This window comes from Macaca mulatta, chromosome 12 (genome assembly GCF_049350105.2).
Source record: "Macaca mulatta isolate MMU2019108-1 chromosome 12, T2T-MMU8v2.0, whole genome shotgun sequence".
NCBI lineage: Eukaryota > Metazoa > Chordata > Mammalia > Primates > Cercopithecidae > Macaca > Macaca mulatta.
The window spans coordinates 106769191-106795671 of NC_133417.1; the positions used below are offsets into that span (position 1 = coordinate 106769191).

The 26481-nt window shown below is 37.9% G+C and overlaps 2 protein-coding genes and 1 non-coding gene across 5 annotated transcripts in view; 1 reads left to right on the plus strand and 2 right to left on the minus strand.

The window, feature by feature from the left end:
* Nucleotides 1–1247: 1247 nt before the first annotated feature.
* TMEM237 (transmembrane protein 237) lies at nt 1248–22485 on the minus strand. 2 transcript variants are annotated; one of them, NM_001257889.1, is given in 13 exon segments: nt 1248–3289; nt 4696–4817; nt 5995–6088; nt 6745–6818; nt 7892–8083; nt 8703–8826; nt 11061–11218; nt 12316–12436; nt 15750–15887; nt 18002–18058; nt 19284–19288; nt 19926–19957; nt 22360–22485. In NM_001257889.1, coding segments are annotated over 13 exon segments (1227 nt in total). In that variant the 5' UTR covers nt 22402–22485; the 3' UTR covers nt 1248–3221.
* Nucleotides 22486–22746: 261 nt separating this feature from the next.
* MPP4 (MAGUK p55 scaffold protein 4) overlaps nt 22747–26481 on the minus strand; it is a 54494-nt gene continuing 50759 nt past the window's right edge. For both annotated transcript variants that reach the window (XM_077957377.1, XM_015110662.3), the window contains one exon: nt 22747–24664. In XM_077957377.1, coding sequence (XP_077813503.1) covers nt 24473–24664 — 192 coding nt within the window. In that variant the 3' untranslated portion in view covers nt 22747–24472. The remainder of the gene's footprint in view (nt 24665–26481) is intronic.
* On the plus strand, nt 25974–26078 carry LOC114671579 (U6 spliceosomal RNA). Its single transcript, XR_003721616.1, has one exon. It is a non-coding gene; the product is annotated as a U6 spliceosomal RNA (small nuclear RNA).

Genomic DNA, 26481 nt, shown 5'->3' on the forward strand with positions numbered 1-26481 from the left:
GGGTTCATGTTATGCAACATAAAGTAAACAGCATCACAGATGAAGTTATCTTATTTTTGTAAAAAATCTAATCAAACTGCTTGACCTAACCTCCAGTCTACAGGAAATTTAGGAGACTGAGGAACAAATTACATGATGTCATTAGGAAAATGTCAGACAATTCAAAAATGTAGGTGAGACACTCTAAAGCAAAACTAGTTTGGACTCTCCACAAAATTGTCATGGGAAATTAGTTGGTACCACCAACTCTGGAAAACAGCTTGGCAGTTTCTTTAAAAACTAAATATGTAACTACATACAACCCATCAATTTCACTCCTGGGCATTTATATCAGAGAAATGAAAACTTAATGTTCACACAAAAACTTGTACATGAATGTTCACAGCAGCATTATTCAGACTGGAATGAGCCCAGATATCCTTCAATAGGTCAATGAGTTAAACCAAACAAAACAGTAAAAAGAAATGAACTATTGATACACACAACAGCTGAGATGACTCAGAAAAAAAGAGATGAACAGAAAAAAAGTCAATCCCATAAAATTACATACTGTATGATTCAATTTATAACATTATTGAAATGACAGAGTTTTAGAAACCGAGCTTTTTGTACCTGGCCAAGGGCTTTGATCAGCAAGGTGCCCCTGTGTTATCTACCCAGGGCAGTGCCTCACCAGATTGGCAATAAAAGTATTTTAAGTCAGTGAGTAATGAGAAACCATGATGCCTTACCAATTGGACTGAATCAACTTACATGTCAACCTAGTCCACTGTAAGCTGGAGAAAGTTACATGAATTATCATCGACAGCCTTAGCAATGTGCCTCAAGTGTCACTGTGAGATCATTCCCTACTTCCTGGAGACATGCATTAGCAGTGAACTTCTTCCAAACTTCCCAGTCATCACGGTCAAACAATCTTTGAGAGACACCAGAAACATCAGAGAAAACATTGAGTTCTCAGTACAAGTCCTTTATCAGGGAAAACATTGAGTTTTCCCTGATGAAGGACTTATACAGGGCTACCAGCTGCTCGGGTTTATGTGCTTCCTGGGTCATTAGGAGATCTGAAGTCTAAGTTGTACGTCCCAGACCTGGAAGGATTCAAGGCAACTATGCCCATGCCAGTTACATATTATCAATGTAGCCAGCTTTCCCAAGTGCATTCCACAGCAGCTCTAGCCTTCTTTATTCTCTAAGATATATAGCTTTCTATTGCTATATATAGCTTTCTATTGTTATATTAGCTTTCTATTGCTGCCATAACCAATCACCACCAATTTAGCAGCTTAGTCAACATACACTTGCTATCTTACAGCTCTGTATGTCAAAAGTCTGACATGGGCAGCACCAGGCCAAAACCAAGGTATCCACAAAGCTGCATTCCTTTCTTGGCTCTAGGGGAGGATTTGTTTCCTTACTCATTTGGGATACTCATAGAATTCAGTTCCTTGCAGTTATGTGACTGAAATCCATTTCCTTGCTCATTGTCGGCCAAGGGCCATACTCAGCTGTGAGGTCATCACTCTCCTTGGCTCATGGCCCCCTCTTCCATCTTCAAAGCCAGCAATGACCTCTCTGACCACAGACATAAAAGGCTTTCTTGTCTGCTTTTAAGGACTCATAAGATTACACTGGACCTCTCTGGATAATACAGGACAATGTCCCTGTTTTAAGGTTCATAACCTTAATCATATCTGCAAATCCCTTTGGCCATGTAAAGTAGTATATTCACAAGTTCCAGGGATTAGGACATGGACATCTTTAGGAGACATTATACAGCCTACCACAATCCCCCACATTGGCAGCAGCTTTCTCACATTTCTCCTTGATGACACTGCTCAAGTGTGCTAAGTCTTGGCTCTAATGAGCATGGCTTTCCTGAAGTTTGCTGACGAGGAAGATTATGAACTCCTATACTGCCAGCTTATTGCCAGAATGAAAACCATTGCTGGTCACAGTGAAAGCTGGAACTGGCAGGATGCCTTCAGAATTGCCAGCAAATTGACAATTCTGTGACAGCAGGGAGAATCCCTTTTCGGCAGCTCCAGCCTTATAAACAGCAAAAGAGATTCCTAGTATAAAGTTCACGCCAAATTTAGACCTATTCTCAGGGTCAACCATCTCTATCATCAATTCGTCAATCCTCTTCTGTTCCGTAACATTCAGTTGCTTGCTAATCAAGGTAGGCCCAATAGTCTTATTGATGTGCTTAACAGCCTTTGAAACATTTTTTCCCATAACTAGTCTTCTCCTCATCTTGAGCTCTAGGGTCTCACACACAACAGCTGAGGTACCACTGGATATAGTTCTGAAGAGATCTTTTCCAATGCAGGACCCTATCTCAAGAGTGGGATTTCCTGGAAAGCCAGAAACCTGTCTGACAAAGAGCTGGAGTACAGAGATGGTGAATTTCCACTCCTATTTCTTGTCACTCAAAAAAAAGAGACACAGGAATGTTGCAGATGTCAACTGGGAGCCCACAAGCTCACAGGTCTCTCCTTTATTCCCGAGTCTTGCCCTGCTCAGCCTCTTTTACTACATAGATTTTTTAAAAGCTCCCTCTATGATCCTGATGTACAACCAGATATGAGAACCAGTAGTACAAATTATAGTAAGAAGCAACTTTTTAGTTACTTCTAGGTAAAAATTTTACGTTATAAAATTCTTCAAACAGAAGATACATTCCCTTTTTATTGGCCATGATGTAAAGCATCTTTAAAGCTAAATTATAATTATTACATGATACTCAATCACTAAGCCAGTTTCAGAAAAGATAAATTTCATATTTCAATTTATTCAGTAAGGGGAGGTCAAAAATGAAGGCTTTTTTCCCCTTCTACCATATTCACTAAATTTATGTTTAAACTTGATATATATTTTATAACACTATTTAAGTTATGGCTTTTTCTCAACCAGTGCTTTTTTAAGATAATAGTTATAAATACAACTGTTTTGAGAAAATAGGAAATAAACACTTTCACTTGCTGGTTTCTAGTTCATTATTCCCTTTGTCATTAAGATGATAATGCTATACAAATTAATATTTGGACATAAATAACAAATACAATTTTAACATTTTTCATAGTATTGAGAGATGTTTCAGTATTATATAATCAAAAAAAATCTATTACAAATACACATGTATACATCTTATAAAAATACATTTAAAAACAAAAGTGGGACAAATACTGAGTCACTATTCTTCCAAAGGTTAGCTGGTATTATGAAGAGGCTTTGATTTCTTTATCTTTATCAGGATATTCTTCCACCTCTGAGGAGAACATTAACTCTGGAGAAGAAAATGAACAGATCATAAAATTGTTTCCCAGTGCCTCCAACAGAGTTGTATAGCTTATTTATAGTCTTTTAAAAATTGACATAGAAAGCCCTCAATAGATTTCTTGACAGTGAAATCTGATTTCAAAGGTAAGCTGATAACAAATGTACAAGTTTTACATTTTAAAATATTTAAATTTTAAATTATGAACCCCTTAAAAGTAAAACATAATAGGGACAATATACAAAATCCTACCTGGAAATTTAAGTCACTTAGATAATCAAAGATCATTAAACAGCTAAAAGGTCTAATTCTACAGTGATGAGATCATCTAAAATATAGGGGACAGATACAGAGGAAGGACCTAGAACTAACAAGAGATATGTGCCAGGATAGTTTAAATGGGTCATCCCATTTCATCATCAAAACAACCCAATAAGCCAGGTATTATCACTCATTTTATACTTACTTTTAAAATCTACATGTTGTATGACTAACATGGCCTTAAAAGAACAGGATTCTGGAAATACTAAGTAACACACACTTTATGATTTAGACTGAATACTGCAAAATCCAGATGCAGTTTTGATGCCAACCACAATGTAGAATGTTATTAGCTGACATTTTCTACATTTAAACTATTACTTAGCATAGATGTTGGCGAAATTCTCCATGCTAAGGCTTCTGAGGCAGATGGGTTGTAAATAGTTGATCAAATCAAAAATAAAGTAATAACCAAGGTCGAGAAAATATCCATAAAAGATGTTCAAGGGTCAAACTGTTGAACACTGCCCAAGGAAACACAATTTACAATACAAATACTAAAAAGTTCCTCAAGTAGCATAAAAGTTTAGCAGTTCGCTAATATGATGATTCTTCTTCAGGTGTTCCAGAAGGGGTCTGGGAACTAGAGATGAGTGAATCACTGCACACTGAGCATGTTAAAAGTAAGAGTACTAAACACTGTGTTAGACAATGAAGAGTTACGAATTTGTACCAAATAGAGGAGGTAAGAATAATTAACTTGAGTATGTGTCTGACAGAAAGGCTATGTAGACGAAGCATGATTTATTTCAAAATTAAGAGATACTTTCATCAGCAGGAAACTAAGAGAAGTAAAGAGCAAAGACTTTTTCTAAATTACTTGAAGGGTTCCAAGAGAAGAAATACCTCCTGAATATGCACAAGGGCCACAGACGCCCCTCACTAAGTAGTTCCAGACTCCAGCCCTCCTAGGCACTCCTCCCTGCTTCTCTTGGCATTCTGTTACACCACTTTATTTTCTCTCTGCTTGTATTATTTTAATTTAAATGTGTCTTTGTGATTGGAATATTATAAGCTATACATATTAAAAGGAGGTTTATAAAACCATTATAGAAGATTTCAGGATATTCTTATACTATTTTTTTCTTTAATACCTTCACTAAGATCCATGCCTGGCCTATAAGACAAAAATAGCCAAGATAATCCAACCAGCAGAGCCACCACGAGATTCACCACAATCCATGGCTGGAGAATCTGTTCCTCAATTCCTGCTTCCCTAAAAAGGTAGAAATACTCATTAGAAGTACCTTCAGTTTGGTTCATATATACAAATATATCTATTTTAGGAACTTCAAGAAAAAACAGCAGTCATCTCCTAGAGAAATAACAAGTAAAGCGTGAAAGAAAATATAATTTCCCTGTAAAATATACCACATATATAATGAGAACAAGGGTTCAAAGGTTAAACTCTAAACAGATCTGCTCTATACATTCATATAAATGCAACGTTAGTATTCCCAAGAAAATTTTCTAAAAGTTTTCCTTCCAACTACCATGACATTACTCATCAATAAAGTATATTTGCTTTTTCTTTACCTAATGTCCCTAGCCACTCTCTCAAAAAAGACTACTTTTGGATGCCACATTCAGCATTTGGGGGAAAAAAAAAGATTGCTTCTCTGAGTTTAATGAACTAGAATCTCAGCTATCCTGTCAACTTCATGGCTGGCCACCGATCTGCAGATGTTGGCTCTCCCTATTCTGCTCTTTCTAGCATTGCTTGGTTTTCTGAATCTATCCCAGCTACTCACTCCTATCACTGTTCTGGGGTATGAAACTCTCTGATAGTGGGTAAGAATGCAGGGCTCCTTCCGTCCATCATATGATGACTTATTGTAAAACTATAACTTGGCTGGGCGCAGTGGCTCACACCTATAATCCCAATACTCTGGGAGGCCAAGGCAGGTGGATCACCTGAGATGAGAAGTTTAAGACCAGCCTGGCCAACATGGTGAAACCCCATTTCTATAAAAATACAAAAATTAGCCAGGCGGGTGCCTAAGTAATCCCAGCTACTCGGGAGGCTAAGGCTGCAGAATCGCTTGAACCCAGGAGGCGGTGGTTGCAGTGAGCCGAGATAGAGCCATTGCACTCCAGCCTGGGTGACAAAGCGAGACTCCATCTTAAAAAACAACAACAACAACAACAGCAACAAACAAGAAAAAACTATAACTTGAAGATCTAAAACAGATTTTTAAAAGGAAGATATTTCTTTAAAAATGCAGGTGAATATAACAATAGTTACCCATTAACCAAAGGAATAAGTATTTTCTTGCCATAGATTTGGAAACAAAAACAGAGCCTTCATTATTTGTAGATGAAAAAGAATGGAAGGATACGAAAAATTGCTGTTATTGCCATTAACAATTGCTAATGTCATTGTGAATTCTTACCAGAGGCTACCATTAACAGAAGAAGGTGTGTAAAGGTGGATTCTGTCACTTGTCATTTGCTGACTCAGAGATAGTATAAGAGCAGTAAAGTACACTGAAAAAAAGATAAATGAAATTACTAATAATTTTTAACAACCTGGTTTATTTTGAATTTATAGATTAATATCGAAAATAATCTGTACTTTGGTGACTGATATAAAAGAAATTTATTTTACCAAATAAACATATTTCAATAGGCCAGATATCCTTATATAAATTTTTGAGAACAACAGGTGCAGAAGGATCTTTTGAGACATTCACTGTTTCATCATTAGAACTGACAAGAACCTAGATCTTTTGAAAAGTTAAATGACTTGCTCAAGGTCCTAAAATTAGTTTTATTAATATTCTCAAAACTTAGAACAAAATGCATTCCAAATAATCAGAAAGATATAAAATACTGTTTGTTATTAAAAGGCTGTACCATCTGAATCTGTTTAATGTCAAGTAGAAAATACAAAAGTTAAAAAGTAAGTAATATAGTACAATAAATTAAGCTTTTCAAAGTTATTCAGATGAACCTCTATTGAAAAATAATTCTATCAACATTATGCCTATTATGTTTCTAATTACAAATTCACTGACCATCTATAGGTAATGTTTATAAGGAGCAGTAATACAACTTTAAAAAAAAAATTAACATTTTTCCTGGTTCAAAATTATGGTATAACTCAAGTATTACACAGTTACCAAGTTAAACTGTTTACTCACAGAAAGATGCTAAAGTTGTAGGATCCAGGGCCAAAAAATTTCGGATTGCTACTGACATTTTAGCAAAGTCAATCCTAGAAAATATAAAAGCTTCTTGTCACAGTGCAGTTGTAAACTTTTTAACAAAACTTTACTTTCTTGACAATAGTTTTTTCCTTCTCTATTCTAATGCTACCACATATACTATTACTAGGTTTTAAGTAGCTACAGTGTATATATAACACATATGACAAAATTATCTTATTTACAAAGGCCACATAAAACATCTAACTAGACTACTTTGGACAACATTCCTTTGGGGTTAAGACATTCTAAAGAAACTTAAACTTGATAAACAAAATTTCATTAGTTTCTACCTCTTTCTATTGCCCATATCATTAGGCTCTAATTAGGTGGGTTTTTTTTTTTTAAACGGGTTAAATTGTGTTCCCAAAAAGATATGTTGAACTAACCTGGAGTACTTATGAATTGACCTTATTTGGAAGCAGGGTCTTTGCAGATGTAATAAAGTTAAGATAAGGTCATTAGGATGAACCCTAATCCAGTATGACTGGTGTCCTTATTAGAAGAGATATAGATACAGAGATACACAGGGGTAAAGCGCTGTGTGACGATAGAGGCAAATATTGGAATGATGCATCTACAGCCAAGGATTGTCAGCAACCACTGGAAGTGAGGGGAAGGGCATGAAACAGACTCTCCCTCAGAGCCCTCGAAAAAGAATTCAACCCTGGCCACATCCTGATTGCAGACTGCTCACCTCCAGACCCGCGAGAGAATAAATGTGCTGTTTTCAGCCAGCCAGTGTGTGGTACTTTGTTACAGCAGTGCTGGGAGACAAATACAAATGCTCTGAGTCTTACCTATACCTGATTTAGATGATATTTAGGAACTTCTGAGTTGACTACATTTGGATGAAATTTTGGACTTATGAACTGATGCTGGAATGGGTGAAGTCTTTTGGGAATATTTTGTTTACAACAGTCTCATCCCCTCAAAAAAGAACAGAAGTAGACTGGCCTTAAAACTTTTTGAAGTAATATTGATACTCTATAATTCTATTTTGAAAACTGTCATGGTCAGTGACACATTTTGCTCAGCATTTCCTTCTGAAGAAGTTAGACAGATCTGGAGTCACAGGCATTACCTGTCAAAAGCTGAAATTGTACTCAGAGCCAAAAGCAAGTACAGAAGACTCTGGAATGGATACGCTAGAGTCTTGTATTGTTGCAGAAGGTTTGAGAGGTTGGATAGCTGATCTCCTGCTAGAACATATATCACAACAATATTCCACACAGCACAGCCAGCCAAGAATCCATGAGAAAAGAGACCAATCATCCTGAATGGTAAAGGGTTTGATTATTATACATGAATTACTAAAGTAAAAAGCTAAAACATGTTTAAAATCTCTTCATATACAAGAATAAAATTCAACATTTCATGACAAGTAAAAGCAAGCTCTTTCTTTTTAGTTACACTGATAGGTAGATCATTCAATTCCAATAGGATGTTTAAAAAATACACCTACCGGCCGGGCGCGGTGGCTCAAGCCTGTAATCCCAGCACTTTGGGAGGCCGAGACGGGCGGATCACGAGGTCAGGAGATCAAGACCATCCTGGTTAACATGGTGAAACCCCGTCTCTACTAAAAAATACAAAAAACTAGCCGGGCGAGGTGGCGGGCGTCTCTAGTCCCAGCTACTCGGGAGGCTGAGACGAGAATGGAGTAAACCCGGGAGGTGGAGCTTGCAGTGAGCTGAGATCCGGCCACTGCACTCCAGCCTGGGCTACAGAGCGAGACTCCGTCTCAAAAAAAAAAAAAAAAAAAAAATACACCTACCTACCATTTTAAGTGGTCATTTCGTTAACCATATTGAACAACCAATAGGCTATTTTTTTCTTTAATTACGGAACTCAGTTAACATTTGTTTTAAGAAAAGTCCAACAAAAGCAGCCACCTGAAAGCCCGGTGCACCGTAAGTGCCACATCTCTGGTGGTCCAGGAAGGCTTCATGTCCATTGACACATCTATGTTTTCTGTGGTCTTTATCAACTCTGAACGGTCAGCAGCCTGGAATCTCCCTAAGAACACATAATGTAATTACTAACAACTAGGGAGAGAGAACCCTGGTAGCCCTTTCTTTTTTTCTTTTTTTTTTTTTTTTTTTTTTTAATTCCACACTCAGGAAGCTGCAAACTAAGACTGAAATATTGCTGTTCTATCTGAAAATTCTCCTTGACTCAGCACCTATTTCAGAAAGATCTTTACTTTGGGTTCCTTAAACATAATTTTTCATCTTGAAGAAAAATAAGCAATGTCAGTGTATTTTCTTCTCAATCCAAAGTGAAGTAACAATTTCAGAAATCAATTATATTTAATAAAAAATAATGAACTTTCAACCAGAATAAAGTCTAGAAACCTTTAACATGACCTAGTCTACAAAATTCTAATTTAGAGACTTTAGAAGTATTAAAGTTTATATGCCTATACTACCAAGGTAAGTCAATATTTGAAAACTACTTTAAATTTCTTAGAAAAAGATGTCAGGATGTGTAGCATGGCTTTCTGGGATGACAGGAAAGAAATGGGCTGCTTCATAAATTTCTCTTTAGAACATTCCTGTGAAGAACATCAGTTCAAGAGTCAGCACTGCAATATTGTATGAGCAGGGCTTTAGCCTTTTTACTGTTGATTCAGAGGCTCCTTCCTGTATATCTAGTAATCCACAAATAGACATCAGGAAGCAGGAAAGGTTCCATTTCAATTATCCTCACCAAACCCAGTTCGCAGGTGTTTTGGAGGATGAAAGACAGGGGTGTGACAATTTTCCCTAAGAAAAGACAACTTCTGGGCAGACAGTAGAACCACTGGTGCCTTTTATGGCCAGTTATGGCCAGTTACTCTAGCAGGGAAATTTCTATGCTAAGTGAAATAAGAATAAAAATGAGGATTAAGTGATACTGCTTGAAAAAGAACTGGAGTAAATTAAATGGCCACATGGTAGATGAATAAAACCACATGACTAGAAGTCATAAAACCACAGTTCAAGTCCCAGTTCCACCCTAACCAACTGTGAGACACTGGGTAAGTCAGCCAGAGACCACAGGTTTCTTATTGGCCAAGAACTGCAAGATCCTTTAGATGGGATCTTATGAAGTAGAGTTCTAAAACAATGTAGACAAAATCTAAATTGTAAATTTTAAGGACTAACCTTTATGTTTTAGATGAGTTCTTTAGGCAGCATATCCTTAACATATCCATGGTAGTATACAGTCATGATCACGCTTTGAGTAGGTTTTTCTTAAACACTGTGTTATAGACTGAATGTGTCCCCCAAAAATTCATATGTTGAAGCCCTAACCCCCCAGTGAGTGTGAGGTCACTGGGAGGTAATTAGATTTTGATGAAGTCATGAGGACGAAGCTCCCATGATGAGACTAGTGTCTTTTTAAGCAGAGGAAGACACACCAGAACTCTCTCTGCCACATGACAACACAGTGGCAGCCACTGGCAAGCCAGGAAGGGGCCTTCTCCAGTAACCGGATCTGCTGGAACCTTGTCTTGGACGTCCTAGCTTTAGGAACGGTGAGAAATAAATGTCTGTGGTTTAAGTCACTCAGTCCGTGGTATTTTGTTATAGCAGCCTGAGCTAAAATACACTACAAACCTAGTCTCGTAGCCAGTATACATTATACAATGTCAGCACTATTTTCCAAAAGAATATACAGCTATAATGTTGTATTTCTTATTTAATATGATAGTATCATCATGTATTTTCTCTCTAATTTTCAGATGTAGAATTTATATCATTATCTGTCCCACCACAACTACTACCAATTGCAGGAAGCTGGTAAAGTACAAGAAAGAATAAAGAATCAGGCAGGGGTGGGGAAGATCTTTACATTACCCATAACCCCATAAATCCAGAAACAACCAGCATTAATATTTGAGCCTATTTCCTTCAAGTCTTTTGTCCTATGTATAGATCAAACTCTGTGTGTGTGTACACATGTGTACATGCTCTTTTATCAGAATCTTTCCATAAAATGAAAAATTCTCCCTAAACATGATATTTAATGGTGAAGAATATTATTATATAGATACACCACAACTTACTGAAATCATTCCTCTCCTATTTCACATTTAGGTTGTTTCCAGTTTTTCACTCTCATGAATCATAGCATGATGACTAGTTTTGTGTATAAATTGTTGTACATAGTTTTGCTTAATTCCTTAATTCAGATTTCCAGAAGTATAAAGGATATCCTTGTACAATTTTTAAGAGTTCATATTCTAAAACAAGGCATCTACTTACGGCTTTTTTCCACAAATACTTTGCCTACAGGCTGGCTAATGCCAGTGGGTGCAGTGAATACAGACTGCTGTTCCAGAGTAGTTTGCTCATCAGTGATAATGTCTTCATCTTCTACTCCTAGCTCATTGGCATACTGTAATTCTGCTGGTTGGGTTTTCCTGTAATAAAGAAGTATATATGAAAAATGGATGATTATTGAATACTCACAGACTTACATACGGAACTAGCTATAAATATAATGGAAAGAGCCCTGGACTTGGAGTTAAGAAATTTGATTTTTACTCAAATAAATCTGTTATTAACTATTATGTGCAGCAAGTCACTTACATTTCTGAGGGCTTCAGTTTTCTCATTTGAAAATTGAAGTGACTGAACTAATCTGTAAGCTTCTTTCCAAATTTAAAATTGTATGATTCTCTGTAGACACTGATATGATTTAGCTATGTCCCCACCCAAAATTTCATGTTAAATTGTAAGAATCCCCACCTGTCAAGGGACTGTTCTGGTGATAGTGAGTTCTCAGGAGATCTGATCATTTTGTAAGGGGCTTCCCCCTTCACTCAGCTCTAATTCTTCTCCTTCCTGCTGCCCTGTGAAGAAGGGCATGTTTGCTTCACCTTCCACCATGATTGTAAGTTTCCTGAGGCCCCCCCAGTCATGCTGAACTGTGAGCCAATTAAACCTCTTTCCTTTATAAATTACCCAGTCTCAGGTATGTCTTTATTAGTGTTGTGAGAACGGACTAACACAGACATTGATCACTATTTGTAGGTTCATTTTCAAATACAAACAATAGTGCTATATATATGCCTTCCAGTGTTATTTCTTTAAAGTATACTTTACTCATTTTATCTTAATGCTAAAACACAGTTTTACTTATTGCTGAGATAATCATAGTTTGAATTCTGTTAACATAAGAAAATAAATCATAATAGCCTATTTCATTATCTTTAATTTTTAAATATCCTTAATGTTTAATTTTGCTACTTATATATTCTATTTGTGTTCCTCTTTTTAAGAGATGGCTCTGAAGTTTTTTTATTTAAGTACAATCTTAATTTTTTAAATTTTCTCAGTGGTTTACTCTTCTCAAATTTATCATTAGATTGGTTTAACTGATTTTTTGTAATAATACTTACCCTAGAGGTACACAAATACAAGTATGTAATAAGACTTAATGAGAAGCTACTGTCTGGGAACTCCAAACAAAGCATCAGGGTAATCCTGGAGAATAGTTAGAAAAATAAATTCTTACTTTGTCTTCCTCCGAGGTTTTTGAATAACTGCCTCCTCAGCTGGCTCTGCATCAATACCATTTTCATTTCGTAATAAAGATGAACTAGATGCCTTATTTTGAGTGGAGGAAATCTCCAATTCTGAAAACAAATAAATTTAACTTTTCAAATAACTAAAACAGAAAAAGAAAAGTAATATACAAGACTTGTATAAGAGAAAAGAACTTCAAGAATTTTAATTGGGCAAAAATATTTTCACTATCTTACAAATTTTTAATGTCTAAAAAATGTTATACTTCTAAACTTCTAATGTAAAAATTGAAATTGTAATGCCAAACAATATGAAAAAAAATTAAGTAACCCAACACCCAGGCTGTGTTGAAGATTCCCAAGATTATCTCCAGGTTCGCTGACTTTCTAGAAGTGCTCACAGGACTTGGAAATCATCACACTCACAATTATGGTATACTACAGCAAATGAATATAAAGCAAAATCAGCAAAAGGAAAAAGCACATGGACCAAGTCCAGAGGAAACCAAGTACAAGCTTCCAAGAGTCCTCTATCAGTGGAGTCAAATAGGATGCACTAATCTCTCCAGTAAAGAGTTGTGACAACACATGTGACACATGTTCTACAAGGGAAGTTCATCAGAGACAGTATCCAAGGTTAGGGGCTAGTCACATAAGCTTAGCACATACCAAAATTCTGGATGCCCAGAAGGGAAGCAGATGTTCAGCAAAAATCACTTTGTATGCACAAATGCACAGTGAGCCACCTTATAATTTAGGGAAAGTTTTCTATCAGTGTAGGCAGCTGTTTATTATCCAAGTTCCCAGATGCCAGCTAAGGGCCAATCTTATCAGCAGGCCTTTCCAAGGATAGCAGTCTCAGGTCTGCTATATTAACTCTTTTCTGTATACAGGATAGGTATGAAGTTTAAATGAGTCAGTGAAGCCTTCTTCTAATCCACTAGCTACTCTTCCTATCTGGAAATACTAGTTCCCTGGAATACCTTCAAGACCTTACAATTCTATTATAATAAAATACTTACAGCCTGGACTGGAAATATAATGCAAGCAGTAGAGCCTACCATTGGTCATCCTGAACAAAATAAACAAAAACACAATTTTTAAATCCAGAAATTTAGAAAGCTGACCTGCCAGGCTTGGTGTACTTTGGAATGGCAATGACAGGTCCTTTTTGATCCAAAACTTAGTTGGGTCCTGAATTTTCTAAAAAAGGTCATTTCTGTAAACATACTTTTCACAAATTATAAAACTAGGTATTGGTATCCATCTTGATTTTTAAACTTGTATCCTAACTAACCTACTAAAAGGGAGTTTTAATTAAACTACATTTACTGTCACTAATGAAATAAATTGTAGAGTTTTACAACTAGTCTGAGCACCATTTCTGTCTCTTTTCCTTCTTCTGCCATCATCCGCCCCTTCCTTCTCCTCATAGATCCTCAGTGCCCCCAGGCACTGTGGTATCCCACTTCAACTTGCCTTCCAAAATTATGTTCCATTCTCCTGACTTTTCTAGTTCCTGCCCTTCTACTCCTATAATTCTTCCATCCAATCAAGACACTCCGTTTTCTAGAAGGACAAGTAATTAGGAAAATTAATTTATAATAAATTATGAATAAGGGCTGATGTTAATAGGAGAGCACTAATCTCCCCATCTTTGTTCCTTCCCTGAGTTTTACTCCAAAACAACCCTTTGTCCTTTTTCTAATTATTATAAAAGTCATAACGCTCAAAATATTAAAAATTAGTAAAATATAAATGAAGGAAGAAAATTTTAAAAATCATACTTCCTCCTTCTAAAACTTCTACCACTGTAACACTGCTATATTCTTCCATTCTTTTTAATATAGATGTATGTACATATTTACGTTCTGGGTTGCATTGTGCTCCAAAAAAAGATACGTTCAAGTCCTAACTCATAATACCTGTGAGTGTAACCTTATTTGGAAATAGAGTCTTTGCAGATGTAATCAAGTTAAGATGAGGTCATGCTAGATTAGAATGGGCCCTAAATCCAATGACTGATATCCTTATAAGAAGAGGGAAATGTGGACACAGACACACAAGGAAAAATGTGAAGATGGAGGCAGAGATTGGCATTATGCCGCCACAAGTCAAAGAATGCCAAGGACTATCAACAACCATAAGAAGCTAGAAGAAACGGCCGGGCACAGTGACTCATGCCAGTAATCCCAGCACTTTGGGAGGTCGAAGTAGGCGGATCACCTGAGGTCAGGAGTTCAAAACCAGCCTGGCCAAAATGATGAAACCCTGTCTCTACTAAAAAATATGAAATTAGCTGAGCATCATGGCAGGTGCCTGTAATCCCAGCTACTCGGGAGGCTGAGGCAAGAGAATCGCTTGAACCCGGGAGGCAGAAGTTGCAGTGAGCTGAGATTGCACCATTGCACTCCGGTTTGGGCTGTAAGAGTGAAACTCTATCTCAAAAAACAAACCAAAAAAAGAGGCTAGAAGAAACAAGGAAGGACTCTTTTCTAGAGACTTCAGAGGGAGCATAGTCCTGTAGACAACTTGATTTTGGACTTCTCACCTAAGAACTATGAAAAAATAAACTGTTGTTTTAAGTCGCTCAGTTTGTGGTAATTTTTTATGGCAACCCTAAGAAATTAACATAGTATATTTTACAAAAATGGGATTCTCCAATACATACTATTTTATAACCTTTGTTTTTTGATTTAATAATACACAACTGATGATTATCCGTGTCATCCTAACAATCCTTTTAATGAGTACAAAATAGATAAAGTATGATTTATTTAGCCAGTATCACACCATTAAATATTTGGGTCATTACCAATTTCTACTCTTATAAATAATGTTGCAGTTAACATTCTTTAATTACTGCAGCTATTGAATTTACTACTATTCCCAGAAATCCGACAGGCTGTATCTATGCCCCTACGAGCAAAAAGCATGAGTGCACCCATTTCCCATCAATATTGGATTTTATAACTAGAAAAAAGCATTGCCAATTTGATAGGCCAAAAAGTGGTATAGTATTTTATTTACCTTGTGAACTGCCTGGGACATAGAAAGACTGAACAAATATTAGTTGTTGTTTCATTATATTATTGTTAGTACAGAATCTATCATTTCCCCACTAATCTGAAATGTCCATTTCATCATTTACTAGGTTTTTCTATGCACTGAGATCTGAACTTTCTGTTTAGTCCTGCATTTGTCGCCCTCCTCTCACAATCTATACATATATGATCAAAAGAGACCTATAAAGTATTCTTGGCTGAAGCCATTGGAGTTATTCTAGTGGTAAATATTTTAAACATAAAAGCAAGAAACCACCTGTGGGATATTGATAGGGGGGAAAAATGAGAGCAGAGAGGTTTTTATCGTGTCACCAAAATCACAACTGCTATCACAACCTAACCTTGGTTTCTTCACGTACCAAGAGGTAGCCTTGTCTTTTTCTGTCTTCTTTGAACAGGAGCCTCTGGGTGCTCTTTGAGTTCTTTAGTTGATGGCTCACTGCCCTCAGAGGGCCTTCGACCAGCAGTCTGAGCAAGACCTTCCAAAGAAGCACTTGCTATAGAAAAACAGAGTAGAAAAAAATGAGATTACTTGAGCAAAGATCACTGAATTTTAAAAAGATGGAGGAGAAGGTAACTAGAATGTTTCCTATACAATAACCCCATCTCTTTCAGAACTAATTGTCCCCGAAATCTTTCCTTCCTCTTCACCTTTGGGATTTAAGTTAGGAAAAGAAATAAATGAAGGAATACGAAAGGCTGAGGCAGAAAAAAAGAGGGGGTTAAAAAGAAGAGCAAAAGACAGGAGGAGGAGAAATTGCTTCAGAACATCTAGAACTTTGAAAAAGGTGGAAAACACAATAAACACTGACAGAGAATTCTCTTACTTGCCTCTTGCCTTAAGAATTTTCATCAGCCTCTATATAGTAAAGTCCTTCATTAATAAGTTAAAGAATGATAAAGTCATCATGGATAATTGGAGTTAGCAGGTAATTTATCAATCTCTTCATTTGGTCATTCACTTCAACCTCTTTCCTCATGAAATCTTTTAAAAGAATTTCAACACATTTTGGCAGATTTGGATTTTACCTGACTGCATTCCCTTCCTTGCTTGTCTGCTTCACAAAAGAAGCAGCAGAAAGGCACCGGGCGCAGTGGCTCATGCCTGGAATCCCAGCACTTTGGGAGGCCAAAGCGGGCGGATTACCTGAGGTCAGGAGTTCAAGACCAGCCTGACCAACATGGCAAAACTCCATCTCTACCGAAAATACAAAAATTAGCCAGGTGTAGTGGCATGCGCCTGTAGTCCCAGCAACTCAGGGAGGCTGAGGCAGGAGAATCACTTGAACCCAGGAGGTGGAGGTTGCAGGTAGCCAAGATTCACAGCATTGCACTCCAGCCTGGGCAACTGAGCAAGACTCCATCTCAAAAAAAAAAAAAAAAGAAAAAAAAGAAATAGAAATGTATCAATAAACAAATGAAAAGATGTTTAACTTCACTAGTATTTAGAGAAATGCAAACTAAAATAAGCTACTTTTTGCCCATTAACAAAAAAATTTTAATGATTGATATTGTTCAATGTTAAAGATTTAGAGAATGAGACACTCTCGGACTCTACAGGTAGCAAGATAACAACTAAAGCTTCCTTAAGGTAATTTAGCAGTCAATCATACCAACAACGCACGCATCCTGCACCTAGCAATTCCACTGCTAGCAATCCATCCTACAGAAGTACTTCTTCCCTACCAGCCACTATTTTATGCAGACCTGCAACACTGTTGGAGTGAAAAATTGGAAATAACCTAAATAAATAACAGACCAGTGATTATGGTACATTCTTATCATATAATACAATGAAGTCACTGTTTAAGAATACATAGAACTCTATGTATTAAGAAACAAAGACAGTATGTATGATTCCTTTTATGTTTTTCTTGTTGTTGTTTGTTTTAAAAAAGGAAGAGCAACCACAGAAACCTTTTAGGAGTGTGAGAAGTCACAAGTAAAGAGTGAAGTTAAAGGATCAGGTAAAGACAACCTTGAGGTTTCAAGCCTGAGTGCTGGGAAAATGGCAGGTTCCATTAGCAGAAAATTATGAGATGTAAAAAATTATTTATTCCTAAAGGCGATGATGAATTCTAGATGTTCTGGGTTTAGAGTTACAGATGCAACTTCCAGGATTATTAGTGGATGACTAGGACAAAAACGAGTTCTGCTCATGACTGAAGCTTTACTATTTAAATGATGATGTGGCCATGCTTTCAGACTCATGCTCTAATGTAGAGATAATCTGACTGAAGTGAGATTTAAGAACTCTGTGTTTCTAAATTCAGTATCTTGTTCAAGGGTCTGGAATCAATCATAGCTTAAAACCATGTATGTTGTCTAGGGATAAAAGATCTTAAAGAGTTCAGGAATATCATGGAAGTAGGAGCTTAGATGGCACCACCTTCTATTCCATGAATGCATCCAGATACTCCTCAGGCTACCCACTGCCCTGCACCTGACCACCACCAGGAATTCCACTGCTTCAAACTGGCCTTAATTCTCTCCTCAACGAAGTGGTGATTCTGGGCTGCTGGGGCCTTACTTCTCCCTGATCTGTGAAGTTTACCATGCCTGAGGTCCTGGGAAAACTTGTGATCCCACACAACAAAGAATAACATCTTACCTGGTGTGTTTTTTGTTCTGGGCTTCTTTTTCTTAGGACGACTAAGTGGAATATCATCTATAAAGCAGGGGAAAACGTCAACAGAAAAGGCTGCCTAAAATTCAGTGCAGAGAACAATCAGAAGAGAACTTTTAGCAGGGAAGAATTTTCCCTCTCTTCCCTGGGCCCAGCAAACTTTTATAGATTAGGGGAAGAAGGCAAGAAATTGAGAAGACCAGAGAGCGCCCACACTGTGGTACCAGTAGCACACTGCGAGTCAGTAATGTTAGAAACCATGACACAGAAAGTGGGTTCAACAAATATTCATCTGATCCCCTACATTTCCCAGTCCCCTTGCACATAGGTGTGGTCTATGACTGGTTCTGGCCTATAGGCTGTGAGCAGGTGATCTGTGTCATTTCAGAGCCAAACGTTGAAAGAGCCAGTGAGTAATCTGTCAGCTTCTCTTCCCTTGTTGTGGTGACTGAGGAAGCCTCATGTTAAGATGGTGGGACCACAGCATAGAAGTAGCCTAGATTGCAAGCCAGGCGCAGTGGCTCACGCCTGTAATCCCAGCACTTTGGGAATCCAAGATGGGGAGATCACTTGAGCTCAGGAGTTCAACATCAGCCTGGCCAACATGGCAAAACACTGTCTCTACTAAAAATACAAAAAGTAGCCAGGCATGGTGGCACACGCCTGTAATCCCAACTACTCAGGAGGCTGAGGCAGAAGAATCACTTGAACCCAGGAGGCAGAGATTGCAGTGAGCCAAGATTGCACCACTGCACTCCAGCCTGGGCAACAGAGCAAGATACTGTCTCAAAAAAAAAAAAAAGAAGTAGCCTAGATTGCTATACCAATAGTAAAAAGGTAGTGAAAGGCAATTGTCCCCAGTTTTTGCCATAGCGGAGTTGGTATTAATTAGAAATAACCCTGTGTGATACTAAGTCACTGAGATTTGGGGGTTTTTAGTATGGTATAACCTTGTCTACCCTGACTAAATGAGACAAAGGAAGGTGCAGTCCTCGTTACAGAGCTACAAACTAGCCAACAGTTGTGTGCTCGGTGACCCCATTCAGGGATGAAGTGCTTTTATAATGGCAAGGTCATCTAGTGCTATGTATTAAAGACAATTTTTAAATGGTAGTCATGGGAGATTATTTGACAAAAACATATTGTAGAATTACAAATTACACCATTCAGATTCGGTTTTAAGATAAACAAACCAAGGAATCAAACTAATTTTTGAACACCAAATACTATATTTAGAAAATTTTATATTCACATTAAACTAACTCACCTTGACTAACATGTCATGTAACACCAAACAAATTTAATCAGCAGGACAAAGACAAAAAAGGAACAATTAATTAGAAACCTGTTAATATTCACAGTGAAAATTGACTTAAATCATTACAAATTTAAAATAAAATTAGCTTTCATGTAATAGCTAGTTTACAGACTAGTTTACTGTTTATAATTAATAAGCTGTTTAATAACACTACTAATAAAATAATGTCAATATTTTCTGAACCCACATATACATATTCCCTACTGTCTATTAATAAAGTGGATTAAGCAGATTAAGAACTCTTACTTGTCACTGATTAAAATCAGCTTAAACTCTGAGGAAACTATTCTCACAAACGAAAGATCAGAATTCTGATTAAAAAAAAAAAAAAAAACACTAAAACAGTTAGAAAGGGAATGGATCCATTATCCTACCATGATGATATTCAGGCTTTTAAATTTAACATTCAATTTTAACTGCTATTCTTATAATTCAAGGATTTTTCACCTTTAAAATTTCAGAAAATCCCTAAATTTTTCAGAAGAGTTTCCAGAATCATTGTAATTTTGCAATGATACTAGTTAATTTTTCTACTGTCTTCGTTTTCCATTTTTAAAGCTCAATAATGAAATTACTGTAAATTATGTTTACCTTGGCACAGGTGGAAGGGCTCGTGGAGGACGCTGTGGGGGAAAAAAAGAAATTTGCTTGTAAGTAAAAGCCTAGAGCATCTTTACTTCATGTATCCCAAACACCATAAAGCTATTCTTTTTTTCCTTTTTTTTTTTTTTTTTTTGAGACGGAGTATTGCTCTGTGGCCCAGGCTAGAGTGCAATGGCACGATCTTGGCTCACTGCAACCTCCATCTACTGGGTTCAAGCAATTCTCCTGCCTCAGCCTCCCAAGCAGCTGGGATTACAGGCACCCACCATCATGCCCGGCTAAGTTTTGGTTTTTTAGCAGAGATGGGTTTTGCGATGTTGGCCAGGCTGGTCTTGAACTCCTGACCTCAGGTAATCCGCCCACCTTGGCCTCCCAAAGTGGTGGGATTACAAGAGTGAACCACTATGCCCGGTGAAACCACTTCTTTCAAAAGTCTGTTGTTCAGACATGACAGAAAAATATAATGGATCGGACCAGGATCTTCAAATCTTTTGATAATCTTGTTCATTAGTGAAACCTGGGAGGTACTGATGAGAAACATGGGCAATTTAAAATTTGTTCTCCCATTCTAAATTTCATATAAAATTATTTCCTTCCTACATTCCTTTCTATCTCTAGGCCAGGCCCTTTTCTAAGCATTAGGAGTACACTAATGAACAAAACGGAGAGAACTCTGCTTTTATGGAACTTACATTCTAGTGGTTATTAGAAACAAGGTTAAATATATATAATATATACTATATATTATATGCAGCATGTGTAACATATATATGCTATATTTAAGACATATATCTTGTATACATACCTTGTGTATATATACACAAACACAAACACACAAAACGTAATGAATGAAGGAGACTGAGTGCTACTTTTGTTAGGGAAAGTTTCTCTGAGATATTTGAGCTGAGACCTGAATGAGAAAGGAGCAACCGGAACAAATGCAAAGATTTTTAGGTTAAATTGAGCCTGGAATATTTCAGGTAAAAGGACAGCAAGGCTGCCGCACAATTGCCAAGGAGGTAGGCAGGAGCCAGATTTAGTTAGGGCCTTGCAGACCAAGGCAAGGAGTTTGGATTTTGTTTTAATTCAATGGGAAACCAATGGAAGTTTTAAACCACATACTAACACAAATTTTTAAAAGGCCACTTGAATATACTGGGAAGAATGCGTTTTAGGGCAGAAAGAATGGTGGGGGGAACCCTTCTAAACGCTCATTTATATGAATAAGAAAAGTGTTTGCAGTCAGAGAGCATTACAGTTGAGAAGTATTTTCAGAATTAGATACTAAGAGAAATGCCTAGAAGCCAATTTAATGTTCCAAGTATCTCATGCTGCTTGCATAAGACATTTATTCAAAAGGGTTAAATTTTAGACATTTTTGTAGTTTGTCCCATTTAGCAATCCATTCGTTCGAACAGTAGATTAACGCAAGTACTACAAGATTAGGACGAGGCAAGCTCCCGTAATACCATCCAGTAGTCAAAATCACAACTGGAAAAGAATGACAATCACGGGAACGCGCTTGTTCTACAGATGCTACGAAACGCGCGCGATCGATCCAAGGACTCAGTTCACGAAACTGATTTCAAAAGTCCCGCAAAAATGACATTCCACCCACCCAGAGACCCAACCTCTACTCCTCAAAAGTAGGACGGCTCAACTGAAGACAAAAATCCTAACAACTAAAAGTAGCTAAGGCTCGCTTACCACAGGATTCTTCCCCATTCTGTGTTTAGCCGGCCTCGGCAGCCGCCGGCCCGCAAGCACCCCTCCCGGCTCTGTCGCGCGCGCAGGCGCAATGCGTCATCGGGCAGCGCCGCCGGGTGGGTAAGTTGGGGTGAGAGACGCGCAGGGACCTGGATTGGCCAGTCCAGACTAGCCCTGCCAAAAAAGGGGCCTCTGAGTTGGGGTAATGTGCCCAGGAGCAGAGATTCGGCGACCGTGGCGCTGCAATCGCAGCTTTCCCGTGGTTTCCTAAGTGGTCGCGGTGATTTGTTTGCGGGGAGCGAGGCGTGAGGGAAGACCTTGGTTAAAGGACTCCGCAGGCAAACAACGATCTTTTCTAGGCAGCTACTGCCCTCTCGGAGGGGGAGTCTATGAGAGGCCTGGCTGGAAGCCCCAGCACCCGCCGGGCGCTGGGCCTCAGAGAAGTGAGGCGTCGTCGTGGCAACGCGGGCTCAGGTACCCGCAAACTTCATGCCAGGCCTCTCTCCCCTACTCCAGGAGTTCGGTCCCGGCCTCGCCTGGGTCTCCGTCCCACTCCTGTGAATGCTGGAGGGGCGGACGCGCGCACCCCATGAGCAAGGCTCTCCCTTAGTGATCCCCAGCTCGTTAGCGCCCCCCACACACACCCACCCCCACCCCGCCAAGTGTAGCTGTTTACCCGCCACCCCTCGAGGCCGACGCGTCCCTCGCCGCTCACCAGGTGGCCCTCCTCCAGCCGAGCCCCCGAGTCAGCCCTCATGGTGCTCTCCCCGCGGGGCTTCCCCGGCGCAACCGCCGGCGGCCCGAGCCCAGCTCCCCGCGACGCTGCAGCCTGGCGAGGCCGCCTCCCCGTGAGCCAGGTCCCCGCCCGCCTCTGCCCTGCCAAGCATTGCTGGGTTTGGGACGAATGTGTTTACTCTCTAGGACCAACGAGTCTGTGCGGGCCTGGGTGTGTGGATGTGTATTAATATAGGCAATTCTCACATTTTCTCCGATTGCTTACCCTTCATCCCACAACTGTGTAAATCAAATTTGGAAAAACTTTTTCTTGAAGAACCTTAAAATCAAATCCGACCTCACATAAATATCACTACAAACTACTTAATTTGCATAGTTTTATTTGGTTAGGTTTTTTTTTTTTTAAGATAACTTTCACTTTAAGTAACAGAACTACAAATATTTTGAATCATGCATTCTATTTTACAGTTAAGAAAGAGATGAGAAAGATGGAAGAATGATGTGGATATGGAGAAGAGAATGATGCAGAAGATGAACAGATACAGGGACAGGGAAAGCGCCTGGAAATCTCAAATCTGGGGGAAGAAAGAGAAACAGGACTTTGTAATGGCATCCTAATCTTGTTACCAAACAAACGGGGTTTGTTGCCCTATATGCACAGAAGCCAATATTATGATGCTGGTTTTTTGAGAAAAGTTGTTATTGCGAGTCAACTAACAAGGAGACAGGAGTATAGCTCTAATCTGTCTCCCTGTGCTGGCTTTAAGACAGTATTTTTATTAGAAAAGGTTTAGGGAATGGATTCTGGGATTAGTAAATGATTGGTGGAAGGAAAGAAGCCATCTGGAAAATCTTTTGGCGTTCGCGGTTACCTCTTCATGTCGCTTCATGGGTCGCATGTGCAAATTTTGGAGGGAGTCAGTATGAAACATGGGGGAAGACTCGAGCTGTAACGCCAGCAAGCTCATTTTGTACAGACTTCAGGTAGCCATCCGTGTTAGTCCTAACCAATTTCAGCCAGTTTGCTTTATTTTGTTTTTTAATCTCACAATAGAAGAAGTTTAGGCGTTTTAGCAAATTGTTTTTTATCTGCTGTCCTGCACGCTCAAGAATTTCTGTTAGTCCCTGGTTTAACTCTGAGACACGGTTTCAATCTTGTGATTCTTCTATATATAGGTCTCCTGGACTAATCCATTGCCTTTTCTAATTTAGGCATGCATGTAGACATTGGCTGTAAGGAAAATTCGTGTTTGTCACACCTCTGATGAGAATAATTTTTTCCTTGTAGGCTGATTTGTAAATAGTGAAGGCAGTGCAGTTTTTTGTAGGTTTTGATTTTAGATGTGAAATGTGCATATTAAACCTTTCTTGCTGAATTAAGTAAGCACTTTTGGTAAAAGATGTTTTCTTTTTTTTTTTTTTTTTTGAGACGGAGTCTCGCTGTGTCTCCCAGGCTGGAGTGCAGTGGCGTGATCTCGGCTCACTGCAAGCTCCGCCTCCCGGGTTCACGCCATTCTCCCGCCTCAGCCTCCCAAGTAGCTGAGACTACAGGCGCCCGCCACCACGCCCGGCTAGTTTTTTGTATTTTTAGTAGAGACGGGGTTTCACCATGTTAGCCAGGATAGTCTCGATCTCCTGACCTCGTGATCCACCCGCCTCGGCCTCCCAAAGTGCTGGGATTACAGGCTTGAGCCACCGCGCCCGGCCAAAAGATGTTTTCATAAAACACGTTTCATAGAGTAAAATACAATTTCTGAAGTTAAATATTGCTTATTATATTTAGGAAAGCTCTTTATTTAAATCTTTAAAAGATATGAAATCTGCAAAAGGTTCTCATACTCAGTGACTTAACATTATTCATATTTCTACTACAGCTGCATATGAGATAAAGGAAAAAAAATTTTTAAGAGCCAAATAGGTAACTACATAACCATACAATAAAAATTTTTTCAAATAAGATTAATTAATAAACTACTGCACTTTTAAAGTTGTACACATTATAATGGGTCAAATACTGCTGTTTTAGATTGCAACTGTGGATCGCTGTAACAAGGGCACAGTGTTAAAACTCCAGCATTAAACAAGAAGTCTCATTAAGACTCAGTATCTGAGGAAATCCATGTTGCTGGTACCCACTGAGGCTCCTCCTGAGCCTTCTGTATGGCAGACAACAACTGGGCACATGCATCATGCAAGCTGTCATTCACAATCACATGATCAAAAAATTGGCCAAACTGAGTTTCCATTCTTTGGGCTAAATTTTCCATCTCTTGTAGGTCTTCATCCTTTAGGAGAAATAGAAAAATATGGATAGTACAGACTTAATTGGACAAATGGAAAAAATACAGTTTGTTATGCTGTCACATTCAGTCGTGAAACTACTTATAAAAACAGTAAGGTCCGCAAATTTTGCACAGATGATTTTTAATAATGTTTAAAACATATTTTCTCAAAATTCTACAAAGCTAGCTAACTAGAAAGTAGTAATTTTTTTTTACCCTCTGTTAATTGAAAGAATGTTGCTAAATATAGATAAAATTATTATTTTTTTTAGACAGGGTCCCACTCTATCCCAGGCTGGCATGCAGTGGCATCATCTCAGCTCACTGCAGCCTCTGCCTCCCAGACTCAAGTGATCCTCCCACCTAGGCCTCCCAAGTAGCTGGGACTATAGGCACATACCATCATGCTCAGCTAAGTTTTGTAGAGAAAATGTAATTATTATAACAGGTATAAGCATATCCTTCCAAATTAATGTAAAGCATAAGCAAAGCTGGGAAAAATATATCACTATCCACAGTATGTCATCCTTTATTTCTTAGAAATGTATTACTGAGATAAAAGAAATTTTAATTTGTAATTTTTTAAAAATAATAAAAGACTGAAGTTTTTATTTAAAAAAATGAGGTCCAATAAATGTCTTCTAAACTACAAAACTTATGTTTTAATCTTTAATCTTAATGTCTGGTCATGTTTTGCAAAATTTAGTAATAGTTTGCAGACAGATTACTCCCCTCAACTTCCCATATGAAGTTATTTTACTCCTCCCTAAACACTTGAAACTCTAACCATATACAACATAAAACCAAAGAAAATGTACCAGTTTAAATAAAATTTAAACATAAATTTCAAGTGAACATTAATCTGATAGGAATAACATTATTTTAAAGATACAAAATGGCCACTTTCAACATGAGGATGGTATAAGCCAGTTGTATTACTGTTTCTACTATTGTGAAATGTTCATTTAATGAAGGTAAATTGGCCTTCACTTGGCACTAATGCATTAAATTCATTGCTGTTATTTTCTTATTAGTTCACGAAAAATAGTACCACTTGTCACCAGTTCAATCTGAAACACAAATACAAATGCAGCCACCAAAATCTTGTCGCTTTACAAAGTGACCATACATATGATCCAGAAACAATTTTGTTAATTTGTTTAGACTGCCATAAAAGTGAGAACAATTTTAAATGCAAATACATTCATGGACTTCACTGTTCACAAGGCAAACTGGAAAATCAGACCTCCAGAGTCATTGAAAAAAATATGAAAATAAAAATAATAAGAGAAAGGATAATTTAAAGATACCTGTGCTTGCTTTGGCAGCACATATACTAAAACTGAAACAATGCAGATTAGAATGGCCCTTGGACAAGCATGACATACAAATATTTAGTGAATCATTCATAGTTTTAGTTTCAATTTTGCCAAGTAAATAAATTCTGGAGATCTGTTTCACAACAATGTGAATATACTTAACGCTAAATACTAACACTGAACTGTACACTTAAAACAGTTAATATGGTAAGTTTTATGTATTTTTACCACACATACACACACACACACACACACAAAAAAAATAAATGGCTGTAATATCTTAATCTAGGTGATGGTTATCTGGGTGCATACACACCTAAAAACTCATTAAACTGTACACTCTATACACCTTACTGAATGCATGTTATGACTCACAATATTTAAAGTGTATTTCATGTAAAATATATGTATGCAACTGGAAAAAAATCACTTGTTCTAGGATGAGATCACTGATTAATTTCACCTGGCTTGCCCCCTCTATTATTACCATCATCATTTTAC